At 33.3% G+C, this 13509-nt stretch overlaps 1 protein-coding gene across 1 annotated transcript in view; it reads left to right on the plus strand.

Annotated features, from left to right (window-relative positions):
• Positions 1-6472: 6472 nt before the first annotated feature.
• The window catches only part of Smp_007700 (putative ring finger protein), a gene marked incomplete at both ends in the record, with an annotated part of 33217 nt that continues 26180 nt past the window's right edge, over positions 6473-13509 (plus strand). Inside the window, 5 exons of the mRNA XM_018800127.1 lie at positions 6473-6622; positions 8358-8569; positions 9689-10145; positions 11595-12122; positions 13033-13179. Of these exons, the coding sequence (XP_018653972.1) occupies positions 6473-6622; positions 8358-8569; positions 9689-10145; positions 11595-12122; positions 13033-13179 (1494 nt within the window). The remainder of the gene's footprint in view (positions 6623-8357; positions 8570-9688; positions 10146-11594; positions 12123-13032; positions 13180-13509) is intronic.

Raw genomic sequence — 13509 nt, forward strand, 5'->3', positions numbered from 1 at the left:
GCGGTTTTCTTTGAACATCATTGTTTCAGATTTCCTTGTTTCAAAACCCATCAACCATCAAAATAATAATAAAACGTTTAGTTCGCTTCTCCATACTTATTGGTTCAACATTATTGCATCATAACGTCGTGATAAAGTCTAGCCCCAGATAAGCACTTTATATATATATATATCCTACCTCTATGAACATCTGGGAAAAAACTACTATATAAAAGTATATACTGGTTAGTTTCTTTATTTTAAGCTAAGATTCGACTGTTTTCACACCGTTTAACTAGTATTTGCATGTTCCATCCAGTGGCAATTAAAAAATGGATCTATGGTAAACTGTTGCGCAAAAAAAACTTAAAGGAATAAATGGAAAAACAGGATTAGCATAAGGCATTCATAGCCGAAGTAGCAAGTATACTAAGGCCCGAAAAGTAAGCCTAATAGTCAGGTCTTAATTGGTTGGAGAGCGAGTGACGTACAGACTGATTTCCTTTAATCGCTTGTCACATTTTTTTGTGTCAATATTTTGTATACAAAAATCCTATTTTATGCCATTGGAAAGCCTATTCCTCCGTCTGGTGCTCTTGCCTTTGATCTCAAAGCATTCGTGGGTGAGTGGGTGGTGATCCCCCGGTAAATTGGTTTCGTTAGCAGCCACCACTTGGTCAGTACGTATAATCAAAGTTTATCTATCAATCAAAAGTTTCGTCTCAAGTCATAAAACTCTCTTTTGTAACAATATTACTCAGTTATTAACTTTTTCTTTACAATTTTATAGTCGTACTTAGTTGTTATGGTTCGTCTTTTGAATCAAAACTGAAGGGATTTGTGAACTTCGTAGTATTGTTCTTGTATTGTTTATCTGTAGTGTGTGTTCAGGTATCTCACATTCGCAATTTACTTTCAACTACTTCTTTGTTTGATTTTGTCTTTTATTTTTCTTTTATTTATTTATTTAAACACATAAATATTGGTACAGGGAAGCACCAGATAAATATGCGCCTCACAAATCTCATTCGATTTGTGTGAGGGCTGTGATACTGCCCAGGTGCCCAGACTGAAGCAGGTGGTTTTCTTAGGGGGCCACACCCGGAGCCTTTGACCTAAAGGTCTGATCCACAAGGCAGTGGAGCATCGTGAAGAGATACAGTCCCATGGTAGCCGGTGACCAACAGTTGGTTCATACGCCATTCATTCCCTCAGGGTACTGGAGCCCATGTGCACCATTGGTTTGGAATCAGGGTTTTCCAACTCCCCTAGGTGGATCCTCCACATCCACCAACCCGGTTAAAGCGCCGGACATTCGCTTTTCGTCCTCTCACTTTTGTGAACAACACCCCCGCCACGAGAAGGCATTGAGTAGGACTTCCCTGGCAGAGGCTATATATTCGCTAGCCGTGTGAGAGCATTTGGAGAGGGAGAGCAGACTCTCCCCAATCTCGGCCGTACCAGGGCATTTGGGGGTTTATTTTTTCACAAGTATTTTCATTGTTTAGTGGTAATTAAAAACAGTTTTTCATAGTTTTTGCCAATATATGGTATCAGCTCATAAAGTTAATGACTGCTGAATTTAGCCCTGGTAATAAATGCAAACTATCAGGTCATTCACCCTTTCTTCTTGAACCACATAATCTTTTTTTACCATCACTGATATTGTTAATACTCCTACTACACTGATTTTTCCTGTTAATTTCATTTCGATATATTGTTATCGTGTTGCAATTTGAAACGATGCACATATATGGCAGGTTCTACATTGTTTATGACTCACTGTTAGCTATTCTAATACAATGCAGAGATTTTTTAAGGATGTACAACATAACCACATAATATATAGCTTAAAGAAAAACATCTTTGTTATTTTTCATTCTAAGCCGTAATTTATTTCTATTTTATTATTGATAGGTATTTTCCATTTTATTCATGATGGTCTCCCAACTTTACAAACTCTACTGTATACGTTGGGTGTTGGTAATACAGAAATAAGAGTGAGTTGTGAGAAAATATTAACTGGTTGATCAGATTTTTTATTCACTTGATAAAATATACTAATGACTTATTTTCAGTTACACTATAGTTATGTGTTATTAATTTGACCAAAGCAAATAAATATGTCGGGCAAATACACTAACCTTACTAAATAGTATTTAGTTATTTAATTGTGCAGCGGAAGTGAATTTAACTTGTAAGAATAGTAAAAGGCAAGATTGAATAATGAGTAGAAGATAGCAGACTATTCAGTATATAAAATCTACACATGATTAAAGTGATGGTAGTAGCCTGATTAATGATTATTAATTTTCAACTGTATTATCTAAAATATTGTAATCATTGGCTCTTACTATCTTTTACAGCTCAACTAAAAAAAATCTGTAGTTTACTATAGGGATAGGATAATAAAAGTCCATATATATACCATACAAGAACTGGTATACTACATGTGATATTTTGCCATTTTACTTGTCATTGGTTTATATTTAAATTTATATTACTTCCGTTGTTTCCAGTGTATTATCATCTTTACTCAATTGAATGATGGGCACATGGTGTACTATATTTTAAGTTTTGCCAATTATTTAAGTTTCTGGATTAAAATCGTTTGTGCCTCATGTTTGTGCTTAAGATTAGATTTCATGTGGACCTGGTAAAGAAGTGTTGGAACTGGCTTTATTATCGCTAGCGGTAACAAAAGGAGCACCCAGTGATCTTTGTTTATTAGTCTGTGGGTTCATATTTACTGTAAGAGTTATGAAACTACCTTACAACTCAGATATAGGTAGGTGTAGTGAAACTTAAACTTCTGACTTTATACTGGAATTCATAAATCACCTAGGGTAGTGGTTCTGGCTATTTCCTCAAAATCTTAAGCCTAATGTCATTCTTCACTTCATTATTGAATTGTATTCTTCCCTTTTGAATTACATCTTATCCCATATTCAGCTTTTTATTGGAATGGATATCGTCATATTTCCTTCACTAAATCTCAACGTACTAATTTATTTACTCTAAGAGCTGATAACTAATTAGACAACATGATTTAGATATGCGTGTAAGCTCGGTGCTACATCGTTAACTGACTGATTCAGTGTGTACAGTCTTGAGTGACATGTATGTTAAGACAGATAGTAAATACAACAATAAACACACAATAAAACGCCTGTTTAGATCGCTATATTTCATACAATATCACAGAAAAAAAAGCAATCAATGGACATGGAAAGTTATTGTAATTAATAGAATGTTCGAAAGCAAATACATGGATTACCCAACTGATTTATTTTTCCACTAAGTTGTAACTTTAAATTGATGATCATGGAGTGAGATCGTAAAGCATACGTTTATCTAAGAATAAGGATAGTAGTGTTGTATTTTTGAGATGGATGATGCATCTCAAAGAATACAACGCGAATAGATAAAGGGTTATTTCCTGCATCAAAGTAGTAAACTCTTCTTCTTTTCGTCTTTCTCTCTATTCCATAGAACCAAATATTAAGCTTATTATATGGTTTATTTCCAACAGTACCTATACCCCATTCATCTGTCAAGGAATTAGAACCAACTATACTGGGTCTTATTGAAGCATTATCTACCGGTTCATCTTCTTTGTTACCTGTAATAAATCTATCGAGTTCACCAGGGAAAAGAAGTGATTATTTACGCAACGAAATGTCATCTTCATATTTGGACAGTTCTTCACGACGTCTGTTCTCAATCTTACCAGTGAGGTGTATTTCATCATCATCATCATCATCATCTAGTGCTTGGGATATTGAAGGTGATTTCATTCCTGCAGAAGGTTGTCGTCTTTTAATTAAGTATGATTCTATTGGAATTGATCTAATGAATAATTATTATGCCATCTTACTTGCTACATTGGTTGAAGCTGGATTATACGAGGTGTGTGTTAAATCCCTTTTTCGTATTTATGTATGTGCGTGTATAAATGTGCAGTGGTATTGTTATATTTCTTAATTATCTGTGTTAACTACTTATCTCTTGCTTAGTATTTCCATTTAACTTTTACCTAGATTGTATCGTTTTTTCTGTCTTTTTATGTGGTTATTACAACGATGTGAAATGCAAATCAATCCGAATCTTCTCAGTTTATATATAAACATAAGTGATCGGTTTATATATACATATATATATTGATTAACACTTATTATCAATCATAACTTTTATTTACCAGTCAATGTTACTAAAAGTAGGCTCGGATTTACTATGACGCAATCAATTTAATACCTAGAAACCAATTTCACTTGTCTGTGGGTAGGCATACGTGTATACTTTGTTTTTATGCATTGAAGTCATTTTTCTGATTGATGCAAGGTATTAGATAAAGAACAAAAATAGTATACTCGTATTTATGTCTCAGTAAACATATGTGTGTCTCAAAGCTTGTTTGAATATTTACGGAAATATGTTTTAGAAACTGCACGGTTATTACAAAGAGAATCGTTATTTACAGCTTTATTTTTGGTTAAATATTTGCAGTCAGCTGATAGATGGTAGTGTTTTCAGATTTTATACAAGTCCAATATTCATCATCATGATGTATTTACAGTCTAAAAAGAACTGATGTTCTATCCCGATTTACAGTTCTGGGAAAATCCACTTTTGTACTAGTACGTGTAGTGATGAATATCGAATTTGGAGTTTCTTTTCATATGTCAATACTGGGATGCAGGTATAAAATGCACGTCCAGGAATTCCTCTACTAGCTATTATAAATGTAAATGCTATCGAAATCGTGTTATCTGTTCAAGTAAATCAGTATGCCATTGAAAACTAATCGTCAAAGTGATTGTCAAATTATCGGCTACGTTAATGCAAAATCCTTAGGAGTTAATAATGAAAGGTGAGACTATAGTTTATGGACGAACCAATCACATTTAAGATAGCAGGTTTTGGATTTTGGCGCGGAATTCATCCACTCATTCGAATAAATACCATTTATGCATTATAGCTGATGTCATTTCGTGATGAAAACATTAAATCTAGTTCCTAACCCCAACATTCAACTGTAAATGTTAACCCTAATTCCTCACACTAATATGTAACCCTCATTTAACCCTGGTAAGAAGATGGAGATTTCAAGGTCATTTGGCGTTGCTCAAAGGTCATCCGTAAATTATAATCTTACCCAATAAACTTCTATTCAACCACTCATCGTTGATTTTGGTAAATTATTGACGAATAGTTTTACATAGTTATATTATTGATCTTAAGAAATTTGCGGATTATTTAACCTCCATTTTAGTTCTTGAGAGCATACAATTACTTTTGTTTAATAGTTGACAATCTACTTAATTTCTTGAAACTTATCAGTTTACGTAATACAGTATGAGCACAATGTTGTGTACCAATTTATGTGGAAATATTAGTATTCTTATTTCCTAAATTTTTTAGGCTCTGATTCGTGCAGTTTCTGATTCAAATCAAGTAACATCTACTCGTGCTGGTTATCTTCTTGGTTTGTTGGCTTACAAAGTAAGTTATTAAATTTCTCATAACTTATATCGTTAATCTGATCTCATTTTGTACATTTTATCGAAAGTGTAGTAGTAGTGGAACCTATTTATCAAATAAAAGTGTAATTAAACAACATTTTGATTGAGTTGATTAAAAATACTGCGAGTCATTGGTTGATAGAAATCTATTTGTTTCAGAAAACAATTACAATGTAAATGAAAAATATGTGTTACCATTATGCATTACCATTCAATGAATCATTTCTTAAACCCATTAAGCTTTCATGAATTCAAGTTCTAATTTTTATTCATTCACTACTTAGTACCTGATCTATGTACTCGTCTTTATCATACTGTGTATACTTAAGAGAGCTAGTAATACTTTGCAAAAGCACCAAGCTTCTTTCACAACTGAAAAAGTGAAGCTATAGCTGTATGGATCAACTGCTTTTTAACCATTAGGGCATCACTGAGAGCGCATTTATTAATAATTAATAATATTAATATTTTTGTACAATATTTCATAAAAGATCGTCTAAGCATTCTATTTAGTTTTTTCAACGTTCTATGTTGTAGTAGCATAATATGAGTATGGTAAATTGATTCCATTCAACTATTCTGTAAAGTGAGGGAAATTTTTTTTCATACTGGTTATTGGGTTATTCATCTGCAAAGAGAAAAAAACCACTACAATCCAAAAAATCCCACATTGGTTTACTAATGTCCAAAGGTGATGTGGTGAGAAGTGTTTACTGGTAATAAAATTTTAATTTGTATCCTGTATTAGGTAGACTATAGACAAGGTATAAAGTACACATATATGTATCTATCTTTATATATATATATATATATATATATATATATATATATATGTTTTCACCATGCAGGTTCAAAGTCTATTACCTCAAGAACATCCAGCGTGTAGGCGTTTACATCATGCTGGTTTATTGCATCCAGAAACTCCAGGTAGTCAGTTAGCTGTCTTATGGTTGGAACGAATACATCGTGCTATGCGATTGCACGAAACTCAACTAATTGACACATCTAACCTTATTCATGTGCCATTGCATTCCCCCTTTCTGGAATGTTTAGCCAAACAATCTGCAAATAATATCTCTCCAACTTATCCTTTGAATCCATTGCAACCAGATCAAATGGAAGTATGTTTAAAAAAGTTTATTTCTTAGATTCAAATAACATTAAACTATTTGTTTAAACACATAAATATTGATACAAGGGGGCACCAGATATATATGCACCAAACAAAACAATGAGAATGGGAAGAGAAAAAGGGTGAGGTGCATATAAGGAGAAAAAAAAAGAAGGAACAACAAGAACCACAGAGAGTATGTTAGTGTAATAATTAGAATAATAATAGGGGAAACTGAAATGTACAACCAGAAGATCTCTTTCAGTTAAGGAAGTTATGACCACTCTTTATGAAGAAAGTAAAAGGTTACAGCAAGATCGCCACTGGCTTCTATTCTATCTAAACGATCTCCAGTCACTGTCTGGTCGAAAGTGAATGTTCCCGTCGAATACGAATACCGAATCAGTTTTTCTGAAACCACGTACAATACTACTAAACCACAAACACTTTTTTAACAGAGATAGATGATGGTTGACAGTAGAATCAAAGACGCCCGTTTCATCCTATTTAGCACTCGTGGGCTGGATGTACCTGGTTTCTAGAGTTGATGTTCATTCTGAAATTCGTGCTTAGTACTTATCACTTCATGTAAGAACTCACAAGATTCACATATACCGAAAGAGGCTTGTCAATTCCAATCTTAAATATCAATTGGAAGCTTTAGAAAGTCCATGCAAATGAGTTAAAATCCACCCTATTCCACAAGCCATTTTCTACTTAGATTTAGTAAACAAATAGATCATGCGTTTGGGTTTGAAGCAAAAAAATACCTGATCCCGATTTCAAGTTCGAGATGCAAATACATTTCAAATGGAATCAAATGAGTGTCCTAGATCCCACTGCTAGCCACACTCCAAGTCTGCTTAGAAAAGTAGTTGGTGTTATTTTTTCCTAAAAATCAAATGTTAATAAGTGTTCATTCTTAAAGTAATTCGGCTTTTATATTCCTATAATGTATGTGGCGAAATTAAGTAATTTTTATTATAACAAGTGAAATATCTTGAATTAATTCATTCATTTTTAACTTATAGTTTTACATCTTTACTTTTTCTACTGTCTCGCATCCTCTAACCACCATACTTCACTCAGCTCGTCTCAAATCTGAACAAAAATCAAGTAGGAACAAAGTATATTCCAGTAGACCGAAACGCGAAATATGCAGTAATAAAAACATTACGGTTTATATTGAGTTCACATGAGAATCTCACAGTAATTTCCTAATTCGTCTGCTTGTTCTGATTGGTTGAAAAATAGATATAAGCTTACTCAGATTTGAGAATGTAAGCTTTCAACTGGATCTAGAGTTAGATGAATTTGATGCCGATCAACTATTTATAGTTCTTAAAGAAATTTAGTCCATCAACATTAATAAAGTTTTGCCCATGTAAAACATTATTCGTTGTTAGGTTATTCCAAATAACTATGCTCTCAATTATCCTGTTTCCTAATGACTGATTGGATATTATCCCATAAATGAGTAAGTAGATCAATCAAAATGTTAGTTTTTCCATCCATCTTCTCACGTAAATCTGTTTAAGTTCAGGTGAATTCGAACCATGAATGAGTATAAACTAGTACCATCAGTCTTATGTACTAATATTTACGCGAACAATAAATATATACCTTACCAACAATGCACACCAAAGAATAAGATGATTTCAAGGTCATTATATTACAAACGCTATTCACGTTCGTATATGAGTATTCACGTATGTTTCATCTTTCTTATTCACTTTTGTTTTTAGCTTACGGATACAATTCTAGATCAGTTGATTGCATTATCAAATGTGTTATCATTCAAGTCGAAATCTCAACATGGTCGTTTTAGTCAATGTCAGGTAACTACATATGACACCAAATCACCGGAGTTATGGAATTGGAATATTTTAACCTCATTAGGCCGTCATTTGGCTGTAACTCGATGCACATTTTCTTGGGAATCAAAATCACATATGAAGTACGTATAGACTACTAATGATCATTTAGTTTTTTCGTTTTATTTTTGAACTGATATCTATTTTGACAAGAAATAACTAGTTATAAGTTATATAGATAATAATGATTTAGAGAATTATAGTTTCTTGTGTAAAACGTTTGAAAGTTATCGGACTTAGTTTTAAGCGTTAACTCTTTTTCCGAGCTGTGAAGATTGATGCTGTATACTAGAAATAGACATGTCCTGTTAAGTCAAAGAGTCCCAGGGACTAGAGTATTCTGTTTGTGTCATACCTTGTATCAGTCCATGAATGAAAAAAAGGTTTAAATGCGTTAAAATGAACAGGGAAACAAGCAAATATTGTGTTTTGGTTTTTTGGCCGGTAACGGAGCTACTGTGTATACCATGCTCTATATAAATTTGCTATGCTGAATCTACATTGTTATCTCATGATCATAATATGAAATTTTATTGTGTGGATAGTAGTTTGTTCATTTTGCTTTTTATATTACTGCTAAATAATAATGCCTGTGGGGCTCTAGCGGCTTCCATCTGTAAGCTTTGAAATTATGAAGTAATCCATTATTTGGATTCATCAGGTTACAAATGATTAATAAACAGTTTGCAATTATGAAATAGCACTTTATTGTGAACAGGCGATTATATTCGGCTTTTCTAAGCAGTGTCGATAAAAATCGGTGATCCATCTAATTGCTTTTTTGTACTGCTTCTAATAATTCGTGCTGGGTCTTGGGTATCTTTCTTCTTTTGTGAGATTATGAAATGTGTCGTATTGTCGCTCAGTGGACTTAACTTCTGTTTTTTATTGGTTTAATCCCGAGTTTTGAGTGTGCTCCATTTAGTTTGGTTTGGACAGCTGACTCCTGTTTCAGGGTCAACATATTTATCAAGTTCGTGTTCGTCTATTCGTCTTTGAGTCACATCGTTTGCATGAAGAGTAGTGATACAACCCGTGATCCCCTTACTGAAAGATTGCATCCTTAACCAGTAAATCACTATATTGACTTACAGCTGAGTATACAGGATGTGTACTTGGTCACTGAGTCTCACTAACGATTAGAAAATAATAGGTTATTTGAAAGTTATACATATTTATGTAATTTTTCTAATTTAATCTAGATTTTTAAAAGCAGTCATGGAGTTTTTGATACCAGATCAAACATGCAGAACAGGTGTATCAGATTGCAAAACTGAAAAATGCACCAATCCAATTTCTCCCCCAGTAGTATATTCTATTCCAAGTAAATCTATGCAGTCATCAGATGGGCTATTACCAGTTGATGGACTTCTGAATGCAATCAGTGATAATCGTAATTTTATGCTACAAAATTTCATTACTTTGAACACACACGATAATATTGATCGCCTATTAGTTCATTCTCGTGAGAAAAACATATCTGAGAGTAATGCTACAAGCACTATCATGAATAACAATTCTAATACAAGTCGATCGAATTATTTAATCAGTCCGAATGCCAATTTCAATTTAGCTTGGCTTTCATATAATTGGCCTCATGCGTCAGCTGCTGGAATTTTAGCTGCTGGATTAATAACACATTTAGCACACTATCCTCCAGTATGTTTGCATTGTTCTGTTTAACGTTTCTTACAAATATGTTTTCTTTTGTTTTGGAAGTAGTAGAAAAATAGATACTCTAGTTAGATGTTAGAGATTTATTCATTTATTTAATACAGATAAGTACTCATACAATAGGGCACCGAAATAAACATGTGTCACACAAATAAGGAAATTTAATTATGAAGAAATAGAGGAAGTGGGGAGTAGGGAGTACAATCAGAAAGAAGTGAATGAATAGCATAATACGACTAGGAAGAATACTCTCAAGTAAGGAATTTCCTTTCATTTTTTCTGAAGACTACTAAATAACACTACAGCAAGATCTCCATCAGCCTCTATTCTGAGTCATACCTGTGGACGTCTCAACCCACTGTGTTGCATTATCTCTAGGACCTCAACTAGACAATCGTGAAGGATCGACAGATGCCAGTCCTATACTGTTTTCCCTCATACCACTACGTCATGCCATGAACTGACTGCTTATCCTCCTTTTCCAACCAGTCCCAGAGTCGGAAAATAATGAACAATGTAGAATTCGCTAGGGTGATATTCGCAATATATATTCAAGCCACAGAAGCCAGTGTTTCAAGATGTTAACACCAAGTGAGTTATCTTCACTGCACCCGAATACACATTGTTAAACCTCCGTATTGGTAACATGATATAACTTCTGGATGTTAGCTATCTTTTAGTGACAACGATGATGGGAAACAAAGTCACCGAATATCTTCAACTTGGAGGTCAGTGTTTTTCAGGTATAGAACAGGATCGCTCCAACCGAAACGTTGATAAGTTGACATTTTAAAACCACACTAACATCAGGACGGCCAGTGAGTGCTGACATTCTGATTATTGTTGTTAAGGGAAGAGACCATTACCGTTCAAAATTCTTTTGTATGTCATGAATCGATGTTATATTCACTTCACAGATTGTTACATTCATACTAGTCTTCTTGCTCCCAGTGTCTCGAATGCGTTTAAAAAGCTTTCGGTAGTCACCAGATATAACAGCTGTTTTCTACTCTACAGTATTGAAGTTTCAAGTTTCCAATCTCTTTGTTCGCTCTGGCATTTAACGCAACAACAGCGTCAGTCGAAGCAGATAAAGATTCCGCGAGGTCGTCGATAAGCGCTTGCCAAATAATCTTTACGAATCAATATATGGAGGGCAAATTAGCAGTACTTCTGTAGTTTTGAATTCGGGTCTCGCCCATACGGCATATTTATCACATTTCGATGACTTATAGATTGAGCTATTTATGATTTCTGTATTTTGTACTATTGACAATTTTCTCCTAATTTTCACAAAAAACTTAGTGGAAAGGTAACTATTTCCTTGAATTGACATTATTACTATTATTATTATTACTATTACCATTATTATTATCATTATTATTATTATTATTATTCAGTTTTCAATTTCTTTTCTGCTGATTTATTATTTAGGCTAGTGAACCGTTTCAATATTTGGATCGTTTTTTAACTGCACTCCATCTATGTTTAAAATTTGTACTTAACAAACAGTCTAATAAATCATTAGTCAGTCATAATCATGACAATAGCGGCAATAATAAATCAATGGATCAGAAACTTTCGCAAGACAATAATAGTACTCATAACGATAGTAATAACACTAATATGATATTAACATTCCATTCAAATTATTTAGCTAAAAGTTGTGGTGGTTTAATTCTATTCGCCGCATCACGATTAACCAATTCTGAAGTCGGTGAATTACGTTTGGAAAAAAGTGATCTTTATTTAGATTTCCAGAGTATTTTAATGTTTTCTAGTCAATTGAAAAAAAGTTCCAATTCACATACTGAAACACACTATAATGATACTGATGATAAACGTAATGAACAATGCGTTTTTCTAAATCATGCGAAAATCATATTATCTAGTCTAGATTATTCACATTCCACTAAATTGAGTCGTTTGCTCTTGACAACTGCTGTTAATAGTGGTGTAAAGGTTAGTCATAATTTGTCGTTTTATTATTTTCTTTGTTCTTTCAATGAGAAAAAGTACTATGCATATTTCATAGTATGGAAAAAATTTTCTCATAATAATAGAAAGCAGCTGAAGTTGATAGAAATCATCATTTATAGGTCATTGGTTGATGAAGTAAAACTTTTTCTACTCCAAATTTCTATTTCCGCTACTACTTAGTCGGAATAATCTTATTGAACAGTTGAGCTGAACAGTGTTTAATAGTGGGATTCAGGATGCACGGTTAATTCAAATCGAGACTCGTAAATTGGGCATATATTGACCTGCGTTGATATTCTGTGTTAATATATTGTTTGAACAATATGGTTAAGTGTTTAAACTGAAAGTCTCGATTGATTGAAGTACAAGTGTACCACAAATTTGATTTTCTGCAATTACTTACGATGTTTGATCGTATTCGTAATACAATTATTGTTGTTTCGTTCGAAAAAAGAGCTTATTATGTTAAGCATCAGTTTTTTTCGGAAATCAGTTCAGTTTGCTGGTTTACTTCAGTTCTTCAGTCTGGTGAAGCGCAGTTAACCGGCAACATTTTATTTCTGCATATTAATTATCGATAAGCGTTCTTTGGTTTCATTTTGAAAATCAAAAGTTCGTTGATTAAATCATAAATCCTACTTTACTACAGCAGTATATTTCTCATGTTACTAGCTATTTGCAGAAAAAAGTAAACATGATTATTTGCGTATACATGACATTGTGACATAGACAAAACACTACAGTTTCAAGTTCACACTCATTCATTCATTCATGTTTTAGGTCATTTCTACTTCCGGCTTACATTTCGAAATCTGAAAAGTTATACTTTTTTCAAATAAATGAATAATATAAGCATTTATTTATATGTTTTTTATTGTTTCTTCGTTTTCAGCCTCTACGAATGTATACAATTCGTTTGATTCGTCTTTTATTTCGTCTGAAACTGCCATTTCTAGCAAGTTGGTGTATAGATCTAGTTGTAAAACTATGCATGGATTCATCAAATAAAATTCGTCGTTTAGCGTTATGTCTATTAGAAGTATGTATACTACGATTATCTGTATAATATTTCTTGGCTGTTTATCCACAGCTCCCTCAATGTTCAATACATATGTCGTTACCAGCTTTTCTCAGACATTTTTCCGTTTATTTGGAGGGTGAGTGTTGCATATTAGAGTGTAATTTGCATTTAACATTTCTTTTCAAGCCCTAACTTTATATTTATGTTTTTCATTCGGCTTGCTGGGCTACACTACACTAACATATAGAAGATGGAGATAAATCCAAACTCTTGAAATAATAATTTCACTGAAATATGCAACACCCCCGCTAAATAAATGGGAAATTCACTAAAAGTGCTGGATACAAC

This window comes from Schistosoma mansoni, chromosome W (assembly GCF_000237925.1).
Source record: "Schistosoma mansoni strain Puerto Rico chromosome W, complete genome".
In the NCBI taxonomy this organism is placed as follows: Eukaryota; Metazoa; Platyhelminthes; class Trematoda; order Strigeidida; family Schistosomatidae; genus Schistosoma; species Schistosoma mansoni.